Below are 25740 nucleotides of genomic sequence, written 5' to 3' on the forward strand. Positions count from 1 at the left end.
GATGCTTTTTTTCCCCCTATTATTTATTTACGTGAGTGCAGCTGCCATGACACCACACTCCATGATTTTCATGGGAGAGACTAAGTGATGTCTTTAATCATTGGAGCTAAAATCACCCACTGCTAGTGAGATAGATTTCAGTGGGAGATCTTAAAATTAAATAAAAACATGGTTTACTTTGTCTCCATCATCTGGTCAAACACTGTCACACCAACCATTTTCTTCATTGTCTTGTGCCTCTCAAGGTGGTCTGCACTGTTGGCATCACTGTTGAACTATAAGGAATATTGACTCTTAACACATCTAGCAGCTTGTGCAGAAATTAGGCTGTTTTGTTGTGGGAGTTCAGAATGGTTTTAACATTGTTAGCTTCAATTCAATTCAATTCTAAGTGATTTGTTTGTCCGAGGTAGAAAAAGTGCATGGATAAATGTAAGATAATTATATGTGAACTAATAATCAAGCCACAGCTCAATAGTTGTGATGTGATGATTTATTGCAGCAAAAAGAACAAAAAACAAACAAAACAAAAAAACAAAAACAAAGCTAAGCAAACTTGTATCAAGTTTGAAGGGAAAAATGCTCAGTTATTTTAACAATATCGGAACGCATTATTTATAAATGTGAGAATTTTGAATCCCCTCAAATAAATAAAGAGAAATTGTGCAGACCAATTGCTTTGTCTGCATCCCCATAGGAAAGATTGACAATTTAGTTAATATTTTTCCTTATGGTTGGCAAGTTGCCAATATTAGAAATGTAACCTCACTATAGCCCAGCAGATCAGATGAATCACTCAAACTATGAATGGCTAACAAATGATTTTTAAATGGCTACTGAAATTAAACATGTTTTTCTACAGAGGCATAGCATCAGGTGGTTCCCATAATAAAACATTTGAAAACAATGAATGACATTCTGACCACAGTTAGAGTGGCTAAAGAAAAGAAACATTCAGTGTAATTTTTAAATCCATTTACACTGAGTTTTCCTTTCATTGTCAGAATTTCATCTTTTCTGTAACTATCTAAAATGTGTTGTAGCATAACAGGCATTTACACCAGTAACTTTAGATCCTAGCAGAAAACGGTGAAGAGAAAAAAAATAAAAATAAAAAAAAATACAGAAATGTCAAAACAAGCCAAATATACATCCTCCAAAAGTCCTCTAAGTGCTGTATGTAGAAACTTAGTTCTATAATACAGTCACAAAACAAAAAGGCACAAGGAAATCTCTTAACAAGAATGAATGAACACATCAAAAGAGAAGGTAGAATGTACTTTCACGCTGACCAAATCACTAAAAACGACACATATTGCAGAGTGGTCATTTTTCTGGAAGTACTGAACCACCACTGTAACCACAGTGATCCCAACATGTTTGTATCATGATTTCTTTTAAGCTGGAGACCTTCCATATCAGTTCCATACTCAACCAAAAGAAAAGAAAAAGATTTGATTAAAATGAGACCCAAAAAAACTCACTAAAGAAACGATAAGAGATTGAAGACACGCAGTTTACAGATGGGAAATGTTTTCACAAGAGCTGATGTTAAAACTCATCACTATCTGAGATCTGTGAGCAGAAGCTGTAGGCTGCAATCTGTCTGAGAGGAAACTACAGGTACATTAGCATGGAAACATCATAGAAGGGCTCTAAAGATGCAGGCAACGTGTGTATTGTGTAGCAATGAACTGTATATATACAAACATTATGGGAAACACTGTTCCCGATAATAAAAACATCCACCCCTACAGTGAAATATGGAGGGCACTGCCTCCGATACAGACACACAGTGGTAGGCAAAAACTACCTTCTTCTTTTTTCACATTATGGAAGACACTGCTTCCGATAATGTTGTCAGGATGAGAAGTGTACATGTAGCAGAGAGCCAGTACTGAGACATCCAGAGATGTCCAGGAAATATTGTCAAGTGTGATATGTGATGTGGCCTTGCTAAAAAGTCCAATCCAGTGTCAGTTATGTAGAAAGAAAATTTGACCTCAGAGTTGAGTGGTGCTGTGTGCAGCACTGGCCGTCGGTCAACATGTACACTTCTTTTAGCAGATGCTGCTTTTGTCATTTCGACAGTATAACTGTCATAATTATGGAAGGCACTGCTCCCGATAATTATACTTTTTTTTTTTTATAAAAGGCGATAAAAAAAAACTATTTATAGTGAACCCTGCCACTGATAAATAAATAACACAATAAATAGATGTACGGTTTGTTGTTTCAGTGCCACATGGTTGGAGACCCTCTCCCTTGGGTTTCTGAAAGGCAGACTTCCTCTCATGTCAAGAGGTGGATGATTCAGATAATTAACAACTTGAGATTGTTTTTTTCCTTTTTTTTTTTTGAGTTGTTGCATGTACATAGGACTTTTCTTTAAAGATTAATGCAGCTTAAGTGTTGGACAGTGCCAGTAACAACAGCTGATTGTCTCAAATCTACTTCTAGGTGTGTTCTGTGCTGTGTTATTGTAAATTAATCTTCAGTCCTTTTCAGCAACTTCTGAATCTTTGACAAAGAGTTCAGTATCAGATTTCAGCACAGTATGAAATTATAGCTACCAACACAAACCAGCTCAGGTTTCTACATGAGGCTACAGCAGCAGTGTAAATACCAGCAGTTCTGAATTGTAATTATTATGGTAAACAAATGGACATCATTAGCTTATTACATTGTACTGCCCTTTTCTGTTTAATTAACCTCTGAGCTGGCAAACACAGTCATTCCTGTGTGACCTGATACTGTGCTGAAAAAGCGTCACTTTCACTGTTTCCTTTTCATGCAAAGGGTAACACCAATTTAAATAGTACCGCCACATAACACAGGCATTTAAAGGTAGTTGTTTCTAGCACCAGAGTATTCAAGATTGTGGTATTTAAGTACCACATGTAAAAATTAAAGAATTTCTCTTTTCAAAGTGGGGAAAAAAAAGAAAGAAAAAAGAATGACCTATTAAACTTTTTTGTTAAGGCGAAAGGCTTAAGCACATTTGATCATTGTTTGGCTTAAAGGAAATATTGGTATCCATTTAGAAACAGCTCAGATTTTATCACTTCCTAAATCAGGTCATTTTAAAACTAACTGTGACTGAACTGTAACAGCCTACTGGTTTTCACACTGCCAGTTGAGATAAGAGGACCAAACCATAACAAGGGAGGGGGGAGGGGGATTTTTTTTTAGATTTCATTATCCAAAGACCAGATGTCGCCTGCTAGTGAGTTGGCACAGCCCTGAATGGTCCAGGTCGCCAAGGCAAACTGGTTGCGGAACAAGTCGGCGTCAGACTCGGGGTCGTCGTTCCTGAGGGCGTCGAGATGGTTGGACAGAGCTGTGACAGTGTGGGGACCAGAGCCCAGCAGGATGTGGCGGAAAGGACTATCTTTGGGAGACACGTAGGGTGACAGGAAGTTCCTTTCCACCTGCAGAAACAAGGGGAGGAACACGGGGATGAAGGAGGAAGGATTTTTTTTTTTTTGATGTCATGCCTTTGTAGGCTGGTTATTTTACACCTAAATGCTCAGCTGTACAACCTATACCTTGGAAAAATGAAAATACAACAATCTGCCTTTGGATAATATTGACAGAAGACGCAGGGAGAACGTAATACCTTCAAACAAAATGTGTTTTTTAGCTTTCTTGTCCACTACAAGTAGTATTAGTTAAAGAAAAAAAAAATTTTGATTATTTACAGACCATGTGAATTAAATGCATCTCTCTAAATATGTCTGTCTGCTGTTTCTTGCTCTGCGGGGAGTGTACAGTGACTTTATCAGAGCTTTTTTGTTGAAAACCAGCTGCAGTTGAAAACAACGAGCAGTGAGAGCAAATCAAAACAGTCAGGCTCCAGAACAGACAGCTAAACAATGAGCTGGAACTTGATATCAAGCTCTGTAAAAAGGAGAACTGCAAATCTGGGTGTTAATTCTTTGTAGGTTCATCACTTCAACTGACCCCCTTCACACAGTCACATGGTCATCGCATATATTCTAATAATAAAAACAGATTATAGCTGCTTCAAATGCAACTTTAGCGATACAACAAATAACACTAGATTATTTTTAGATTTAACCATATAACTGATTATACATCTCTAAAGATACTGCACCATTGAGACATGCTGAGAGTTGCTTTTCCACAGAATGTCTCCATACTGAGCCCTACACCTTAGAGATCTTACCGCCATGATGCGGTCATTGATGATGCGGCACATCTCGATGTCCTCCAGGTCACTGTTCTGGATTTCTGTTGCCAGGTTGCGAGAGGCACGGCTGTAGGAGCCATAGGCTGAGATCAACCACTGCACTGTCAGCGCCTTGGGCAACAGCTGGGGCTTCATCTGGAAGCACACATGGCATCAACACAGGTAAATGTGTGTTCTGAGTAAACAAAATTAAATGAATGTGCATCTTCAGCATTGACAGCATTGGAAAAAACTGACAAACAAAATGGCACTAAAAACATATAAACTTGCTTCTTTACAAAGATAGATAATCATTTATTCTTTATCTGTGTGCAGAACTCTGAGTCAGGTCAACCTTGACTTCTTCAAGAATTCGCTCTCAAAAAGGTAAATACAATCTTAGTTTGCAAGATCATAATTGGCCACTCACCCTCTGAACATTCTTCACTTTCGTATTGATCTGAGCCACATGAGTACGTATAATCTTCTCGTACTTCCCCAGGTCCATCTGCAACAGATGATCATGGACCAGCCTCAGCGCAATGTGACCTGCGAACCGGGCCGATGTTACAGCCAGCTGAGGAACCTGGTTGGCCGTGGCCGAGTTCAGCTTCTCCCTGGTGTCCAGCATTGTGCCAAAGTATTGGTAGTCCTAAGAGGGGAAAAAGATGTGTAAAGAATTAGTTAGGTTAGATACATCCCTGGATGAACCACATTTTGACATAATGGGTTAGGGTTCGTCCTGGGGTATGGTTAGAAAATATTAATAATTTTTGGTACATCAGGACGACTTACTGAGTTACCAGAGGTGAATCTAAATGAGACTGAGGGAATGCCAGAGAAGGCCAGGAAAGGATATGCAGCGTTATCCAACTTCAGAGGCTCCAACCTGGAAAATAAACAATGAAAAAGAAGATTAAGTGGTGAACATTTGCTAAACGTGAGTATGATGGCTAGCCCACACATTCCAGTTGTGAATGTGATCCTGAGAAAATTTTGGTTGTCATGGAGATGTATAAACACTGAGACTGTGGATGGGAATGCAACAGCCTGGTCAGACTTACACATCTGATTCCCAGTTGCCCTTTCCAAATTGAGTAAAGAGAGACTGATCCTTGCCGAAGTTCAACTGAGGACAAAGCAAGTGTATTTATTATATTAGCATTTGAAAAATTTAGAAAACAAATGAATGAATTGTATTGAATTGCTGTGGGTTTACCTCTTTCAGAGTGTTCTCGATCAGGCCGTGCATCAAGGGACTGGCTGCTACTTTAAATCCACTACGACCTGGAGAAGAAGACTTACATTCAGTCAATCTGAAAATAAAATTGCGAGTTTAAAACTTTCCTATATTTACAGTATAACTGGTTGTTTTGGCCACTTGGGGACAACAGAAACAAGCAGTGAACATAACATTGCTCCACTATATTCACTAGCTGGTCCCTATCTGTGTCTATCTGCCCTTTGATATCAAGCAGGTAGTGTACAGTGGGGTTTTACACCTTTTTCACTCAAACAGCTGCCTGCAGCGGCCCAAAGTGACGCCATGAGAGCTTGGAGACTGAACCCAAAGATCAAAGTTGGGGGTTGACAGCTAAAAATTGAAACTAACTACAAAGCTGAGAGGAGCTGCACGTTGGAGTGATGGCTGTCACATTGTCATTTAACACATTGCTGTTCTATAAGTCAATATAAGTTATACATGTTGATCATCTAGATGTGGACAAGATGTCCAACATGTTTCTAACCGTAAATACCTGTTACAACACCGTCCAGGTTGATGTAGGAGAAGGCTTTCATGTTCAGAGAAGACAGATAACCCTAGACATGCAAAAAATTAAAAAAAATGAAGAGTACAAACACCAATCAGTTTCATTATTCCATTAAAGCTGCTCATCAAGAAAATGTTGTATTACAAAATTGCAATTCTCACCTCCAACCACTCGGTGGCGCCAACGCTCCCATATTCTCCAGCAGTCCAGCTAGCAAACACAATCGTCCTCCTTGGCTTGAATCCATCTGTTGAAATGGATAACAAATGCATATTAACAAAAAGAGCAGTGCCCTCACTAAATAGAAAATACTTCGATAATTTGATGAGGCATGTCCAATGACTAGTTTCTTTAGCTCCTCCATGGCATACAATAATCAGGATCTGATATGAATATTACATGTACATCCATTCCATCAATATTATTGTGCTTAAAATCTTCTCCAAACTAAACAGCTGCTGTTATCCGAGACTCACCATTCTTCACCATGTCTGAGATGGAACGAGCCAGCTCAACGAGGACGCTAGTGCCAACGGTTGATGTTGCAAATCCTGGACCCCATGCGTCTCTCTGGGCACCGATGACCACATACCGATCTAAAATTGAAAAAGACAATGAGAACAACTCACACTCTGTTCAGTAAACTGACTTCCTGATCACAGTATCTCTCTCTTGTTAAATAAGCATCTCATCGTACCTGCATCCACAAAGCCTTTGATGACGCCAAAGACATTATGTATCTTTTTCTCAGTAAGAACATTGTTGACCTCCACGGTGATAACATCTGTGTCGTCTCCAAGTTTATGGTAGAGTGCCCATTCTGCCGGCCCACTCTGACCCCCAAGCCCCCTGTAAGACACAGACAATAAACATGATGTATGCTGCTACTGAGAAAACTATCGGAATATTTAAAGTTGACAAACAAGGTACTATATTTAATTCAGAGATTTTATAATGTCTGTCTTTTTAAAAGCATCATTTCAGATGGTCCACAGTGTGTCTGAGCCTTACCTCTGAATGCTAGTAGCCATAGCTGTTGTGATGGTCTGAGCCAAGATTGTTGGTAGACCTGAAGACTGGACAGGAGGAAACTGGGTGTGGTTGAAGGAGGGGAAGCCTGGCGTGTAGGGATCCCCTGAACCCATGTGGACCTGTGATGGACAGACAGAAGTCTTATGAAGTTTGACCGGCAGATACCAGTTTACAACTAAATTCTGTTGTTTTCAAGACTAATCTTCCAGCAGCCTAGAGGCTCATCTTCAAGCTTCTAAACTTGAAATTAAGAAAATTACACACACACAAAAAAAAAACAGAAACACATTAAATTCTACATTATTGTGCCTATAATTATTATTCAAATCAAATATTCCTACAACAGCTGAAGACCACATCAGGTTCATTTCCTGTCATCCAAGAACACAAATCTACATATTGTAATATGTAATATTAATATCCTCAGCACACAGAAACAAAACTGAATGTCTCTAAATAACTAACATGCTTCTAAACTGCCCACACTCACATGTCCAAAGAGCTGAGTGGTGTCTCCGATAGAGTAATCCAAGGGGTCTGCATAGATCAGCACAGCAGAGGCATTCATTTTGGCAGCATTGGCTACCTGTAAGCAAAAAGATAACAGCAACGTTCAAAATATCATACTTTAGAGTAACTGAGGGGAAAAAGAAGAATAAAGTTTATAATAGTAAAAGTTATATTTCTTACTAAAACCACCCACCTTCTCAGCAAAACTGATCCTACCAGCTCTGACCAGCACAACCCTGCCATTCAGGTTGATGTTCCTGCCCTGCAGAAACGTGAAGTCGCTTCCCTGCCCATAGTGTGCATACACAACAGCACCCTGGGCCAAAAAAAAAAAAAGAAGGAATTAAGGCATTTTCTCTATTTAATTAAAAAAAATATCTACTTAATTTTGCTTGTAGATTACCGTTACTGTTCCATTAGCACTGTAGGACAGGAATCCGTTTGGACGCTCCTCTTTCCCGTCCTTGAAAACAACTCTGTTGGAGCCAGAAGCTGGGGGGTCCTGAACCTTAACAAAGTGCTCATCAGTCCAGGTGTTCATGCCGTACTCTTTAAACCTTGTGATCACCTTGTTCGCCAGATCTTCATCTCCCAGAGAACCAGCCTGATGGCTGTTGCTGGTAAACTCACTATGATAAGAGGAAACAAAACATGACGGGAAAAGAAAAATGGAGGGAAGCAAACAGAAATCAATGAATACAATGTGACACAAATAAGAAATTTCACAATAATAGTCATTTTATGAAGAAGTCAACCCTGCTTCACAGCAGAATTTAGTGTGTGGGCTTTAGACTTACCTAAAGACAGGTTCAAATTTGCTTGCAGTGAGTTTTTCGGCCAAAAGCTCTTTGACATCGTCCCAGTCCATAAGAGGGGCAGCACCGGTCTCATGGAGAACAGGTTGTTCAATTGGGAGCATGGAGACTGCGGGGCTGGGAACCAAGTCCTTCTTTCGATGGACCAGGTAGCCAATTAAGTATCCTGAAAAAAGCAGTGGTTTCACATAAGGAACAACCAGAGACAGACAGGACCAAAGAAAAGCACAAATTTTTCCTTTATCATCAGGACACAGCCACATAAAGCTCTGTGTCATCAGCATAGGTGAGGAAAGACATACCGAGTCTCCTGATAACACCAATACAGATTCATATCAATACAGAAAAGTAGTGATCTAAGATTGATCCCTGTGGAACTCCACACGTTATTTTAGAGTGATGCAATCTCAATATAACGCAGCCTCTTCATTCAATGACCCCTCTTACCAATGATAAAGATGAGGAGGGTTGCAGCTGCCATGAAGCAGAGGTTCTTGGGTGTACGTCCAAGCTTTTGAGCCACATATGGTTTGCGGACTGGGTTGTGATTGAGATGGTCTCCCACTCCATTTCCCCCAACTTCTTCATCCATGTCAGACGACAGCTTCATCTCCACTTGGCTATTGTCACCTTCCATGTTCTGTGTCAAGTTGAACCGTGTGTAGGAGTGTGGCTCCCCATTAAACTGTAATGGCAGAAAAATGTAGGGATGAGGATACATTTGGTTTCAATATTAACCAAACAATATTTGTTTTTTGTTGCTGGAACCCATGACTGCGGGACATAAGCTTGACTCAAAAAACAGTGGGATTTGAAACTGTTTTAGTACAATTTGGATTAGCTTTAGATGAGATCAGAAAATTGTAATATGGATGTGAATGCCTAACAAAAGTTCATCCTTATAATGTTCCAACATTAGCAAGAAATTTGAGAGGAAAAGAAGTTGTTCCCAAGATAAAAAGAAGAACATTCAATTATGGAACATGGCTATTTATAATAACAGTTGTTTTAGAGGTGGTAACAATAACATCCTATGAGGAAATATTTTCGGATTTAAATTATAATAAAAGTTGGAATACTCACAATTTTTGATATGGTTGACCTTGCTTGGTCCATTGCTGCTTCACAGATTGCTGAAAAGGGAAGCAAAGAAAGACTTGTAACACTGTAGAATTGATGGCTATAAACTAAAGACTTTTAAACAGCCACCTTCAAATCTACAAAGAATATTCACAGTATTCACACTTTAAGATGGGTAGACTTTTAAAGGATTTATTTCTGTGCAGTGTGTACACATTGTATAACTGTTTCATTTGTGGGAATAATGGGGTGTCCAAAGAACACGTCCCACCTCTTGTCCAAACATGCATGGGGTTTCCTTTGCTGCTAACTAGAAAGGCAGCACTGTTTGTAGGCACAAAAGACCAGTGTCCTGCACAGGTCAACACAGACTCCATGCCTCCATGTGAACTCCATCACCAGAAGAATACAATAACAGCATAACTAGCTTCCCACAAGCTTCAGTTCAAACCATAAGCCAATCAAAGCAAAGTTTCAATTTAACAGAAGAACAAGAGCTGAAATGTAAGTCTTCTGTATATTTTCTTAGACACTGTAATGCACAACTTGTGGAATAAGAGCCATGCATGTGATAGTCCTCAGGAGAGAGGCCTGCTCTGTAGGTGCTATCTATGGAAGGTCAGATGGGGAGGTGTGGTTGTGTGGTTGTGTGTGTGTGTGTGGTTGTGTGTGTGTGTGTGTGTGTGTGTGTGTGTGTGTGTGTGTGTGTGTGTGTGTGTGTGTGTGTGTGTGTGTGTGTGTGTGTATATATATATGACAAAGCAAATGTTTGATAATATGTATCAGAGCTACTTTGCTTTCATATATGATGCTTTTCTGCACAGATCTTGTGCACCTCTTTATTAGAAGGATCATTGTTTCTATTACAAATGCACATCAGTACAGAATTTCCAACCACTCACTGATATTTGACACTTGGACACGGATGCTGCAGAGTCAACTCATTGCCTTCAACTGCTATTTTTGCATGCTGGCATTTGAGTAACCACTGAAAATTTTGTGAATCCAACTCACATTTAAACCTAACAGGTGACATAGGTAAGTAATGTCAGTATGAAACACAGAATTAAGTGTAGTAGTAGACAGACAGTATGTGGTCAAGAAGTCTAGGGGGTCCCTAACCCTCTCTAACAACAAAGACATTTTAAAAAATGGCTGAACTTTTTTGCGGAGAGGTTATGCAAGTGCATACTGCTCAACAAATTATATTTCCAAACTGTTGCCTGTATCAATCCTGTTCACCCAAATGAGGCCTATTCATTCAAAGTTCTTCAAATTACTATCATATCTTATGGCAGTGAAATACAGAAGAAAAAAAATTCTCCATTAAGAGCTAGCAGTATGTCACACAGCCAACTAACTTCTTAAGGAATAAGCAAAGAACTTAACTTAGCCTAAACCCAGTTCTAACAAGTAGACAGGATGATTTGAAAGAGAGCACTCATGACATCTCCTACCCTGTCTGACCTTCAGAAAAGAACAAAACAGACAAAAAACCTCTTAAATAAGCAATGTCTTATCAAGCCCAGAAGAAGGTTAATCCCGGAGCTTTTAAGATTGTGAGAGGTATATGGCTTCACGAGTTAAACCTGTTAAACTTTGAACTGAATAAGTCACTGACAACACTGCTTTGCTGACAGTAGGCCCAAACCCCACATTTCAAAACATGATAAAAATTTAGCTCACAACTTAATTTGTATACAATTTATTCAATGTATTCTCTAGGTAAAGCTAAAACTGAAAAGAGACACAAAACCTCTCAAAGCTTGCCTGCAGTTACTATGTGTGCTGTGCAGTGAAAACAGGAGAGAAAAATTCTGAATGACCCCTACAGGGTAATTTACTAGCTCCATTGGAAGGGGATCCCAAACTGGACATTGCGTGAGGAGAGCAGTGTGGGCAAATGCCAAGGAGACACAAACCCTCAGGCAGACAGACAGGCCTGCCCTAATTTGCAGCGCCAAAGCATGGCCTTGATGAACTCCCAACAGCATGCTGGATAGAACAGAGAAAAAGCCTGAACTTTCACTCCAAATGTTATTCAATAAAGCAAAGGCGGGTGCAGACACAGTGGAACCTGGCCATTTGATAACTTAGCTTGGAAAACACATTGGCTATCCTAGGCATTATGAAGTAAGCTAACTTTAGAACATGGCTTGGCCTCAGACAGCCACCCAGGTCTGCCATGACATCTACAACCTTGATAGGTGATACAACCTCCATAATACAGCACTGCATTAGCTCTGAAGGTCAGAAACTCAGATAACTACTTTATGGAATGACAAATATTAGCAGCCTAAAATTTTCTTATTCATAGTCTGCTTTGCAACACAACCTGAGTCTAATATGGACCTTAAAAAGTGGTATCAGGACAGGATTAGCTGCTCTGTAAAGCTAATTGCTCTAAGTTGGGCAGAGCTATGTCTATAATCTTACATACCAAACATACCAGGCCGAATACTAATACCAGAGCTAATACTTTAATCTGATTAGCTACTTTTAGTTGAGAAACCTATGGATATTAGCAATATAAAACACAACGCAAATCAAGAATACATATGTACACCTTCACACAATACATATACATACATATACACGATACACACAAACAACTTTAGTACTGCACCAACAACCTGACTAAAAAGTGATAGCATGTGCTTTATGTCTGTGATGAGGTCCATCTGCTTCTATCAGTCTCTGAACCACTAGTAAGAGGTATGGCTTGTATCTCCATTGAATAATTTCTAAACATGTGTGTGCAGCAGAGATAATAAGAGCAAACTTGAGTCACACCCTTCTGGGAACAGCACAAACAGGCATGGCCTGTTAGACAGCCAAGCTAAAAGAGGGCAGGACAGCATGGTCCCCACTGAGTTCATCGGCACACTATGCACTTGTAGTCAAGTCTATAAAAATGAAAGATGTGGAACAGCCTGCCATTCTCACCTGTTAATGGGATTTTTTTGCCCAACAATAATGTAGACCAAATTACATGAACACCTAAGAGAGCCAAAGAACATAGCAAAGACCATGTAGGACACTGTAAATAGCAGCTATTAAGCATGATTTAAGTTCAACCTCCAGGACTGCATAGCCCTTCAGACAGACTGAATACCACTGTCAGTCTTTGAAAGGTAAATTTCTCTCTGGGGTCAAACATGTTGCAAAAGTAGCTTCCTCATAAGGTTCTTGGTAACTGAGGAAATCCCTTTGAAAAAAAATCATTGCTTCATAAATAGTTACTGAAGCTGTGGCAAGAAGATCATTACAATACCACTATTGTGAACTCAGTTGAGGTTCACTGAGAGGGGGCAAAGAAGTTGGAGGCGAAAACTCTATTCTCCCATAAAATAACTGAATCAGTTACACCTATTTACTACATTATTGAATTAATCCAACAAGGAAAGTGTGAGTATGCACTGTTATAGAATGTTGTGCATTTTAAAATGCAGACATTTACAAAATATATTTTCACTCAAACAACTTAAGTTATGCCTTCACAATATTACGACATAATTATTACTAGCTAGTGCAACCTTAAATACATATGCCGTAGGTATAACATAATAGCTATCATTATGGTGTTAAAGACCTAGCCTCTCTGTCTAAAAGGGCTCCATCATCAGCAAATGGCCAGGCTGTTAATACACCTGCACTTTACAGCAGTTGTTTGTGTTTTTGTGTATATTCAGCTATTGTTGCAAAAGAGACTGCTTAACAACGCTTCAAATCACACAGAGTAATCTGCTACCACATCTCATAAAATTGTATGATGTCATTTTATTGGGTCAAAAGCCATGACTTCTTAATTCCAACAACACTCATGTTGACTACTTACTGAAAACAATTTTCTTCCTGTTACAGTAAAAGCCCTGAAGATAAGCTACGCCTGTGATCTTTCCCTGAAGTCACAAACCCAAATACCATACTGTGAAAACCCTGTCGGACTACCTGTTGAACTTTAACTGGAAACATGCAGAGCATCAGGAAATAAAACCCTTCAGACACAAGGGCACTGTTTTAAATATTTTTGAGCAGTATACGCACCCATGTAGTTTAATCATTTGAGAAACTGGACATTGCACAATTGCACAAAAACAAACTAATCTCTAATACATGGTATCACATACACTCCAGGTTTAAATATTAGTTGCTTATAATCAGTCTTCTCAGCAGCACTGAACCCAAAAAATAATTATCTACACTGTATACCATTACATGATGTAGATCATAGGCAACATCATAACCTGCAGCTGACAGGCAAAGTCTTAAGCGGTTAAACCTTGCATCACACATGCTAGTGTGGCGGCGCTGCACCAACATAAGACAATTAACTGTATCACTAATCAGCCCGTCTATGTTAATAGTTGAAAAACTATTACCATTAAACTATTAAAACTATTACATAACTCGATACAGTTAAAGATAATAATCATGAACGAATATAAATATTTTCTTCTTTATTTGGAGTTTAATTTTAAATGTTTTCCTCTGACCAAAATCCCCAGTAATCACGACCACTACCAAAAATAATAAATTTATACAGATCTCGTGCTTTGTCCTTGTTGGAGAGAGGACCACAAAAGATGATAAGAGATGAAGAAACAAGGGAAGATTGCTGAGAGAAGAGTGAGTTGTGGGTGAGAAAAAGACAACAATGATAAGAAGAGCAGGGGAGGAGAAGGGAAGGGGAGATGAAAATGTTAGGTGTGGGAGACAAAAAGATGGTGAGAAAAAGGGAACATTGGGGCAGGGGGCAGGAGAGGAGAAGCGGAGAAGGGTCAGGGGTGAGTCGGAGTCATTGTGCAGTGGCAAATCATGTGAGAGTCACACTGGGCTCCAAAGCTCCAAGTAGCTCATGGGAAAAAGAGCCAGAAGTAGAACAGTGAGGCAGGCAAATCCAAATGTATTAAGCCAGCACAAGTTTTCTTAAAACAGTGGCACATTCTGCATTGCACACATGAGTGGCAACACAGGATGCTCTTGTAGTCTATGCAGGAGACAATGACCTCTTGTAAGCTTTACAATGATATTTTTTCTACGATAACACAGGTTCTGGAGGTCACTTAATGGGTGTCACCCTTATGCCCAAGGGCCCCACCAGGTGGCACCACAAGGTCCATGTCTTTCAGGTTCACACTAATCAGGTGAGATTAATTAAAATTTGTATTCAAATGATCAATAAGACTACAGTTACCATTAAAATCCCCTCTTAACACTGCTATGATTAAGAACAACGTTTTACTATATGTGACCTAAAATGCAATTAATACAATAAATAATCTTTCAGGACGAAGAAAGGCTGCAGCCAACGGTTAAGACTTGTCAACTTCACCTGCTGCTAGTCTTAACAGTGTGTTGAATCCGTGTGTCATCCTCAACCAAATGTTAACCAAATACTATATGTTAATATAACGTCTCTGTGAGCAAGTCGCCTCTCAGCTGCACCTAAATGTGGACAAACAGGTTAGGCTGTTTAAACCCGTCTGGAATGAAGGGTAGAGCGATGTATATTGTTGTTTAGATACCGTTAGCTTATCTATGCGGCAGTCTATTGCCGTCTGTCAAGGTCAGGGTAGTATAATGTCTACCTACTGACACAGTTGCCCCTGGGGGGACGCAGGACTTGACGAACGTGACAACAGGCTTTCCTCATTATGGCGCCCTTGTTGCATTGGCAACGTGACGGCCAACATTGCTGTGAATATTGACTCATCTCTCCAGTACAAGGAAGCAGAGAGACAATGTGCCGCTGCTCCAAGTACTTCTTCCTTTGACGTGCTAGCATAGGACAACGTTAGCATTTCATACACGAGGATAAGCTAAAATAAAAGGTTATTTAAAAAGGGGTCAATTAAAATATGCAAAATTATCGCCATTTATTAACACGCTCTCCAAAGAAAAACGAGGGCTCGTGTGCTTCCACCGAGCAGAGTTTGAATTGGAGTAAACGTTAATGCAAGTCAATAAGATTTAGCACTCGTGCAGCACAACTTTAACCGTTGTACCTAACGGTTTGTCACGGATAAAACTCTCACCTTCTGTTCAACACTGCTCAAACTGACCGAGGTCTTCTGTGACAGCCGCTGACACGAGGGTCCACTCCTTGATACTTCCTTACTATCTACTCTCTCTCTCTCTCAACCGGTGACGGTGCCCTTGACCATGCTGCTTCCAGTTATACCGAGCCTTCACTGTGCGTAATGTGGACGTCACTTCCCTCGCGCCAAATTAACCATGGCATCGCGAGATTTTGCCTGCTCTTCCGGTTAATGTGAAAGTAGACTACTTTGGTTGTGCTTTTAGACTGCTTTTCCACTGTGTATATGCTGTTGTTTCTCACCACGTATGTTTAAACTAAACTAAACTATTAATGAAAAAAAGTAACAGAAAAAAAAGTATTGGTAGTTAATTATTAATTCGAGAGGATTACATACTAAAGCAGCAAATCTTTAGATAATAATACTGCCTTCTATGAGATAAAAACACAAACCATAAAGTTGAAATAAGATCACTGTCAGTGGTGGAGAGTACCTATTTTTCTCAAGCACTGCATAAGTGCAATTTTTAGGTACTTTTTACTTTCCATTTTGTTCTATTCCATTTTGTTCTACTCAATACCTCTACATCACTACATCTGCAGGGGGCAATTGTCCTTTGGCCAGATTTATTTGACTGCTTTACTTATTTTATAGACTTTGATCCATTACATACCAACCCATTACCCATTAAGGCGTGAGCAAAAATAATCCCATCCTATATAAAAAATAAAACTATGACATAGCCATCTAGCCTCTGCTTTACTTTTAATACTTTAATGACATTTTTCTGTCAACACTTTGTAGCACATATTTAAACTGAAATGAAATCTTGAATGAAAGACTAATAGTGATATTTGTAGAATGTTGTAATGTCTCCTTTATTTAAGTAAATGATCTACCGCTGGTTACTCAGACACACTAAATGTGCATTAGTAATAAGGCAGACATGAATATTGTATCCATAATGAGAGTTAAATAATGAGTAAAAATATTGAGATATTTTTGCATTTTATTTTGCATATCATCAGAGAAACTTTTGAAATTCCCACTCAAATATGATAACCGTAGTAGTTTGGGAAGAAGGCTGCATGGGGCTCTCAGCGCTGGGTTGCCTTGAATGACCCCCTCTGTATCACAGACAAACTGGCAACTCTCATCTGCTGCTCACCTTGAAATAAGAACAAACAATACCAGTGTGCCCAGGACGGTTAACTTTCAGACCCCACCAATCCACAAAATAACATTTACTTCACGCAGCAGCTGTGAAAATATCAGGTCTTGGAAAGGAAAGGAAGTGTGGGCCTATTTAGGTTGGTCATCAGTGTGCTGACACTGATTTTCTTTTTCCAGTTATGTTGTCTGGGACTATTTCTGTTCCTTTTCCTTGTTCGACACACAAGTGAAATAGCTGCTAATATCCAGAAGTAATATGGTAAACTATTATACAATTTAAGCTTAAAGTGCAAGTTTTGGAAACACTCAGACAGGGTTGACAAATCAACAACCCCTGTGATTGGGCATTTGTGGTGGGCAGGAGCAAAGCAGTCGCCACTGGTGGTAAATTATTAGTAAATCTTTGTAAACAGGTGGTTCTTTTTATTTTTTGATGCTAGGTTTTGCAATCTCATTTATTTACCATCACTTTTAATTATTGATCATTTAGTCAAAACAGACGTAGTAAGGTTGTTTGACTGTCCCTATAATTGTTCTTTTGGGTATCTTCAGTAATGATATGTTTATACCTGGTTCCAGGCTGCAAACGTGTATTTTGTGCAAACCAGTCATTGGGTGGTCTGAGCTCAGGTTCTAATAATTTCCCACAGTATAATTTTCCCACATTTTGTATCACTTTCTGTCATTGCTTTGAAATTTCAAGTCACATGAAAGAGGAGCTGATGCAGCTTAGAAAACGTCTTTAAATCCATTGTTTTTTAGAACATGCATGATCGTACCCACGACTACACTTATGGAGCTACTGTATATCTCCTGCTGGACAAAACAGTGGACATGATGGGAATTTGTTCTATCTTCTCTTGGAAACAGCAGTCTCACTGTTGAGGATTTACAGTTCTGAAAGTTCAACAACATTTTTCACGGAAAGTCGTTGTTGTAGTTTCATGCAACCTCAGGCCAAGAATGTAAAGTCACTATAGCGACTGCAGTCAGAGTGGATTGGAGTAGTCTCTTTTATCTGCGTAATCACTACTTGACACTCTGATGTGGTCTGGCTGGTGCTAGACCTGTCAAGCAGCATAATGTAATAATGCCCTGACCTGTGTTGTTTGGTTGAATTGTTAACTCTGGGGCAAATGTGTTGGAGGTGAACAGCACAGCAAGCCAACAGATTTCCACAGTATCTGTAGCTGCATTCATGTCACTGTAACAATACTCCAACTGTGTGAAAGCAGTGGAGGAAATGTTTTCTCAGAAAAAATGGTAGAGGTGGAGGTGGTTCTGGACTTTCACTGGAAATGTCTGTGTTTTTTTTTTTAATTTTCTGAGAAAGACATGTATAGTGTCCACACAGATTCAGAACTAAACCACTGAACTGGTAAGAAAACACCTACTGCAACACTTCAGTTCCTCTCTCACACACAACAAAAACTTACTCTTTTTTTAATAAATATATATCATTTAGTATTCATTTTTGACTTGATCATTAAACTGATGGGTTTAGTCCATAGCATAAGCACAAGATATGTTTTTTGTTTTTTTTTTAATTGTAACTGTTAACCCGCTGGATATACTTACAACCCTAACCCCAAAGAATTTGGTTAACTAGGTGGTTTACGTTTTCAGTTGTGAGTGAAAGTTTTTAGCTCGACTTGCCACCGGTGTTCAAGGTCTCCAGAGGATAGATCCTAATGACTTTGATGATCCCAGGACTTATGACCAAACAAAAGCAAAAGCAAAACTAATGACATGCCTTTCTCTACTCAATCTACTTTGGGTTAAAAGCTAATTAAATGTTTTCACGCTAACAGGTTAAACTCACATGAAGGACATGGTAAATATTAACTTTCTAAACATCAGTATGTTAGCCTTATTGTTTGTTTGTTAGCAGGTGCCTAAGTGCAGCTGCAAAGAGCTGCTAGCACAATTGTGTAATCTTGTTCACTCTTACACAGTCATCATTTACCACAAATTACTACACCGACACAAGGAAGTTAAATAGTTTATTAGAGAGGATGTTATGTGTTTTCTTTTCACAGGATTGGAGCTCAGGACTGTATGAGAGAGAAATATGTCTTCCGTTTCTCATAATGCTGCTAGATCCAACTAGAAACTGTTTTAACACTCTGTGGTGTCTCTGTGGTAAAAACGATTATGAGATCAGGCTTTGCAGAATGTAAACTCAGATAAGGTGACTCTCTCTTTGAGAAAAGCAAATGATGGTGGTCTCACAGTAACCACAGCTGGACATATAATCTTTTATGGATAAACCCCTATGTTGTAGGATCTGATAAAGCAAGCCTGTTAATGATACCCTATGTTGTATATAAATATTCACTTACAGTATACCGTCAATTACATGATTCCCAAAAGACAGGTGAAAGAGATTTGTTTTTAAGGTTTGACGACCTTTATTATTCTTCCAAATTACCAGATGCTTGGTTAAATCTGAAATGTCAGGTGGAGGAAGTATGAACCACTGAGCCACTGTTCTATAAATTTCTTTATGCCTGCTTTCCTGTTCTATCAAGCATGAATCAGTTTTAAGGTTTCACAGTCAATGTGACATCAATGTGACATTTATCTGACAAGCCCAGGAACAGTAGATGGTCACAGGCTAATGTCTACATTATTCAGAGTGACTCAAAATTAAGGTTCACCCATCTGGTTCATGTTTAGCCTGGAGTTCTCAGTGAATTCAATTTTGTGTTTGGCCTTGGGCGTTTTTTATTTCTCACCGGAAACCATGATTCTGCAGCTGCTGACACAGGCAGTCCTACACAACCACAACACACACCTGTGAGGGGGAACCAGACCAACACAAACCAAGGTTTTTTCTGAATGCCACAGAAAAATGTGCTCTCTACTTCAAAATACATAGAACTGTTCACAGACAAACCCAGCTCTGGCCAGCCTGTTTGGTTGCACGGCACATTGGTAAAAATGAATAGGTTGAATTATTAGGCATCATTTGCAAGGTGCAGTAGGAGACTAACTAGTATTGTGAGCTTTCTTCACATTGTCAAAGCCACGTTTGATCATAATCATTTTGAACGTTTGATTTAGAATTTATTTTGCAAATAATAAAACCGGTCTACAGAGTCAGGAAACCTGAGTCCACCCTACTGCACCTGTTAGATTTATAGAAACAAAGCTAATGTACTCTCTTTGTCTTCGAACCCCCCTCTTTTTCACTCGAATATTATCTGTTGTCACCTTCCCCCAGCCTAACAGTAAAGCATCACTTTCCCAGAAAAGATATCCTTATCACTGTCCCACCCATGAGCTCAGCAGGGGGAAGCTCATAGACAGAAGAGTATGTGGACACAGTACAATCAGCCTTTAACAGTACCCATGGTATACTGAGAAACAATGTGATGTGACAGCTGGAATGTAAACTCTCCTAGCCTTGAAGTCTCGGCACAGTTGTTCCAGGATGTACAAAAGAAATTTCAGTTGCACCACTGTGAGACATTTCTAGTAAAAATAGATAAGGAAGTAGTGAGTGCTAATTATTTCAACAATAGCAAGTAGGGGGTACACAAAGGCAACTCTCAGTATGTTTATTTCCATCTCAACACGTATTCATAAAAGTCATGTGAGGAAGTAAAGGTAGATGAGGTAAAAAGGAGGATGTGAATGCAACGTACATGTCCCATAGGATCCTCAAAACCCAACTGCCCCTACTAAATCTGCAGTTCGTTTGTTCTTCACCTTTGTGCTCATGTGCTGAAGTGAAACGTAGCAAACGCAGTCACAGAGCAGAGATGACTACGGATGATGCAATTCTCATCTAGGGTGAGGGCAGCTGAGGTCCCGAGGAGGGTCGTACAGCCCTTTTCGTTTTTTGCTGTGCTGCAGACGAACGATACACTATCTGTCCCAAAACACGGCCACGCTTATGCACCCAGGGCTTGGCTCCAAAAGGCCCTGACATCTCTGGTTACATAATAAAACACGTTGAGTTGGAGAAAGACGTGAACAGTGTACCTTTAGGTATTTGTACTTGTGCTTAACATGAACCGCTTACATGAATTACATTAAAATGCAAGGACTCTTCTTGGTGCCTGAAGAGTAGGTTGACTTTTTCCACTGATGATTCTGTTTTTAAATCATGCAGGCAAATACACCTGTCCATATTAAAAAGAGTTTAAAGCCTCATGAACACACTAAAAATATAGTGGAGCAGGTTACCACAATTAGCATAAAGCATAGTTAAGCTAATGCCATAGTTATGTTTCCATGCCTGAAACACAAGCCTGTTCACAGGCCTTGACAACAGTGACCACAAGTGGTTGAATAGAGGACAAAGAGAGAAGTAAAAAAATATTTATTGGACAAACATGTTAGCCTCACAGACTTTCTCAGACGCAAACCTGTGATAACATAATACATATCTCTCAAACATACATTAATTCATGCCTGTCAACAATCAGACTACAACACTCATTACCCAATATCAACACACACACACACACACGCACACACACACACACACACGCACCTTCCCATCTCCAAACACGATGCACATTATTTCTTTTAGTGGCTGGGTCGGAAGGGAAACGGCATCCCCGTCATGAAAGCCTGACCGGGGTACTGAGGGTGAGAGGAGGGGTGGGTGGCGAGAGGTGTGTGTGCGGTGTGTGCAGGGTGTGTAGGGTGTGTGGGGTGTGTGGGGTGTGAGGCGATGGGGGAATGAGCTGCATGTGGGCTGAAGGCCAGTGGAGGAGTGTGGATGTTGTTGTAATACATCACTGGGCCTGACAAAACCAACTGGAGCAAACTGGAGACACAAAAACAGAAAAAAACAAGAAGAAGAGACGAAGATAAAATGTTAAGATCGAACAAAAAATGGATTTAAGTCATGTTTGTATAATATACACATCTACAATATACACATCCATAATACAAAAGGCCCATATCAGAACTACATTCATATTAAATTAGAAATGGTTTTATCAATAAGAGCTAGATGGTCTGGCTTAAATGGGAACTGCCATTTTTCTGGCTTCGAAACTGGATTACACTTCTTAAAAATGCAAACTTAGCAAAAGTAACTCCCTTTTAGTCAGCTGGGAAGTTTGTTATACCTCAGTTCAACCACTTACTGTCTTTAAACATGGCTTTGATCTCTACAAGAAGGTAATTATTTTTGCAATGTATAATTCAAGAAAAAAAATCAAGTTGCCAGTGGAAATTGTGAACTAAAGGCAATAAACACTTGGCTCTTACTTGTTGTGGGGGAGGCGGGAACAGATGGCTCTCAGATCCTCTGTAGATACAATATGAGATGTAATAAGTATTCAAACAGTGAAGAACAAGCGAAGAACAGTGAATGAGTGACTCATTTAACCATCGCTTAAATCTGAAATCTGTAACTCTTCACACGTTGCTCTGTGCTTCAAAGAAGGTGGAGATGTTGTACTGTCGATACAAAGTTATGTGGACCCTCGATATTCATATTCAAGTTTCAGTGATGCAAAATGTACTATCTAGGAAAATGTGATTCTACTAGTCTTATCCTTAATTTCTATTCATGAAAATACACAATTAGTGTGAAATGTGTAGCCTCAAGCGTATAGGTTCTGTCTCAAATTAACTTCATCTGTCGGCCAGGACAGGCATGACCTGATGAACCCTAACATATCTACACATTATGAGCATAGTCTCATACTATTACTAATTTCTTTCATAATACTCCACATAAATGGATTTATTATTGATTTGTCAAATGAAAATTGAATAATTACAGCTACAAGCTTTAAATTTATAAATATCCTCTTCGTTGTTGGAAGTGTGCTTCGTAAGCTCTCATTTCTTCTGTAGACAGCACAGTAAAGACACACAGGACAGAGATATAAAGCACACACACAGAGCTGGATTTGAATATCTGCAGTTGAAATGATTTCCAATTTCAGACCAGATACTGACGCTACTAAGATCTAAGATTTTGGAGTTTAACTATAACCTGGTAAAAGTTCTGCTCACAAAGTAACTCATTTACTCATTTGTCAGTAAATGACTAAACTCTCCCAGTCTTCCTCTCCTCTCTCCACATTCCAAGCTGCTACCTTTGCACCACTTTCATTTTTCCATCCTCCCTGTCCACACTCTTACCTCTCGAGCAGAGCAGGGCTCCATTGGCCATGGCCACCTGCAGGGCCTGTGCCAGCCGGTCCAGGGTCAGCTGAGACAATGCGTGTGTGTCTGTGGATGATGTGTGCGTATGTTTATCGGCCTGGTCCAACAGTCTGGAAAGGTCAGAGGTCAGCGTGGCCAAGGACTCCATCTGGAGCAGCGCCAGGCGACCGAAGAGCCCCTTCTCATTTAGTATATTTGGTAGTAGCATGAAGACCTAAATGTAGCAGGAGACGGACAATGGGTTCAATGTGTATGTTTTGTATAGTGAAAATGTATACATAATGTATACTGCACATAAATGTATCTAAGAACACACACATACCTGTAAAACACTTAGATGAAGTGCAGAGAAAAGAGGCCCTGTCTCTGGCTCATTCTCAGCGCTGCCATTGGTCAGCGCCGGCTTCTTGTCTCTCCTGTAGGCCAGCGGTGCTTTGACGCACCAACGCATCAACCCTCCTAATGGTGTGACATCAAGTGAGCTGATTGGCTGGCTGCCAGAGAGGGGTGTATTCAGGAAGGTGATTAGGACCAGACGAGGGTCATCTTGGATCCACGACACAATCATCTGGAGGAGTTCTAGTGGAGGGGTGAGCTCCTCTACACACACACACACACACACACACACACACACACACACACACACACACACACACACAAACAAAAGTCAAAATGACAAAACGGATGCAAGAAATTATGAGATTACATTTGGAATACTTGTATTTTTAGCATGTTAAAAAGAACATGTTGACAATGCATTGCCTCTGCCCACATTAAATGTTCTACAGGTCAAATCCATTTTCTGGAGGTCCCAGTTTGTAGATGTTCTTGTACTTGTGTGTTATCCCGCCAAAGTACCTGTGGTGAGGTCATAGAGGGTGGTGACGGCAGTAATGAACTGGCAGCAAAAGCGCGGGCTGGCGCTGTGGATGTTCTGAAGGGTGGGTACTGAGCCTGGGACCATACTACAGTAGTCGTCTACCAGCACCTGCGCCAGGCGTACGCAGTACACACGGTGGGTTCTCTGCAGGACAGAAACACAACCTGAGGCTTATGTTCACAACATCCACATTCAGTACACATACATCCAAACCACACAGGGAAGTGAATGGAATAGAAATATTGAAAAACACACAAAACACACACTTAAATGCACATTTATTTGAAGTATGTGTGTTTAAATTCTCACCTGTAGCCACGTAGCAGCACATTCCAAGATCGGAATCCGGCCAACAGCAATTGCCATGGAGACCAACTTGCCTAACAGTCCCATGCGGCTCTCATCTGCCTGGTTGCCTTGGAGACTGAAGAGGGCGGAGAACATAAGTTGACGGACGGTGTCGCGACTCTGCTCCTGAAAACAGCTGCACATGATCTCCAACAGCTGTAGCTCCTGGAGAGCACTCATTCTCTGAAGGAAAAAAACACAGGCACAATTTATATTTGTGTGTCTATGTGTATTTGTGCACAGGCATGTCAGGGTCATGTCTTACCCTGCCAGGGGTGTTTCTGTCCTTGGGTGCATGCAGAATGAACTCCTCGACCAGCTCCAAGGTTTTAGAGTCGACCTGAGGAGGCTGCCTCCCAGACTGCACCAGGTTACAGATGTAGATGTCCAGGTGGTACAGCAGCTCCTTGGCTGCACTCAGTACATCCCGAGGCAGCAATGACTGACGAATGTCACCCATGACCACCTTTCAGAGACCCATACAAAATTTGACATGGTAAATCTTCATTACAAGTTAAGTGCATTATTGAGAGGTCTAAAGTGACTTGTCATCCAGTAAATGATTATACAACTGTAATTAATGATATTATTGTGATTTTTTAACATTCAGATTGTATGACATGTTGCAGACTTAAATTTACTAAATCTTGAAATAATTTGTAGGAGATGTTTCTTATATGCTTCAGAGAAAAACAACAATAAACAAAATACATCTAGCTACAGCACAACAATGCACTGATCGTCAGCCTATGTTGGACTGAAGAGGATAAACAACTGTACAATGTGTAAAGATAAAAGAAGGGTAATTTCAAACTGATGTTTAACATCACATTTGTATACATCAGCGTTACAAATTGTAAGATCTCAGCTATAACTCAACATTATTCAAGTGGACCCCAAGCTCCACAGTGTGTCGGTCCCCTCCATCCTGCTACAGCTAGTGTTAGCAAGGTTAGCTAAAAAAGACTGTTTTCTATTCCGCAACAAATCTCGCGTTGCTTAATGATCGTAGGAGCCTTCTCAAAAGAAAACACGTATTTAGTTGAGCACTTACCTCAGCAAAAAGCTCTTAATCTACTCAATAAATTAGCCGACAATGAGACTAGTGAGTGGTCTCAAAGCGACGGCGGAACCACTTCCTGTGCCTACAGAAGCCTGCATGGGACAAAATACTGTTGGCTATTCAGCCGAGTCGGTGCATGTGGTGGCCAACAAATGTCAACAAAGACTGTTATAGTGTTATATAGGCGACACTTTAAATGACAAAAGTAACTTTAAGTAACTAAGTTATTTACATAGGATAAAACCTTAGTTTTTTCAAAATTAAAAACGTATTTAATATTATCTAACATAGAATAAAAGGAAATAGGCTATACATTAAAGGCCTGTCTGTCAAAACTATAACATTTATTTTATCCCACACAAAAATACAGAGTAAAAACTATTGTTTGCTCTTCTTTATATTCTTTATATGCCTACATTTACATTGCGATTATTGATCATCACTATTTACCATACCTGTTTTTAACCAGCGGTTAAAACCACTGGTTAAAAACAGGTGTTACTTTACTACTACTTTACTCTACTACTACTACTACTACTTTATATTTCGTTTTCTACCTTATAGCCTATATTTTTGAAATTTTAGTTGCCTTTTTCAATGGGCTTATAAATCACTGATGGTCCACAAAGACTTCCAGGCAAATTGTTGTTTTCGCCTCTGTACACAAACCATATATCATATTGAAAATCACAC

The 25740-nt window shown here is 39.8% G+C and overlaps 2 protein-coding genes across 2 annotated transcripts; both read right to left on the minus strand.

Moving 5' to 3' along the window:
- Positions 1–473: 473 nt before the first annotated feature.
- Positions 474–15576, minus strand: LOC111229135 (transferrin receptor protein 1-like). Its single transcript, XM_022755329.1, has 18 exons — positions 15440–15576; positions 9405–9454; positions 8769–9006; positions 8304–8487; positions 7910–8135; positions 7700–7822; positions 7487–7582; positions 6976–7115; positions 6662–6813; positions 6441–6560; positions 6126–6211; positions 5950–6013; positions 5412–5479; positions 5257–5321; positions 4988–5081; positions 4623–4844; positions 4190–4348; positions 474–3431 (listed from the first exon to the last, which is right to left on the minus strand). Exons 2-18 carry the CDS (start codon positions 9435–9437, stop codon positions 3189–3191), a joined length of 2313 nt encoding a protein of 770 aa, XP_022611050.1. The 5' UTR covers positions 9438–9454; positions 15440–15576; the 3' UTR covers positions 474–3188.
- Positions 15577–20929: 5353 nt separating this feature from the next.
- On the minus strand, positions 20930–25125 carry cunh7orf26 (chromosome unknown C7orf26 homolog). Its single transcript, XM_022755213.1, has 8 exons — positions 25039–25125; positions 24250–24450; positions 23946–24167; positions 23615–23780; positions 23079–23356; positions 22733–22970; positions 21848–21887; positions 20930–21398 (listed from the first exon to the last, which is right to left on the minus strand). Exons 2-8 carry the CDS (start codon positions 24442–24444, stop codon positions 21155–21157), a joined length of 1383 nt encoding a protein of 460 aa, XP_022610934.1. The 5' UTR covers positions 24445–24450; positions 25039–25125; the 3' UTR covers positions 20930–21154.
- Positions 25126–25740: the final 615 nt, after the last annotated feature.

This window comes from Seriola dumerili, unplaced genomic scaffold (assembly GCF_002260705.1).
Source record: "Seriola dumerili isolate Sdu_G_001 unplaced genomic scaffold, Sdu_1.0 BDQW01000226.1, whole genome shotgun sequence".
Taxonomy (NCBI): Eukaryota; Metazoa; Chordata; class Actinopteri; order Carangiformes; family Carangidae; genus Seriola; species Seriola dumerili.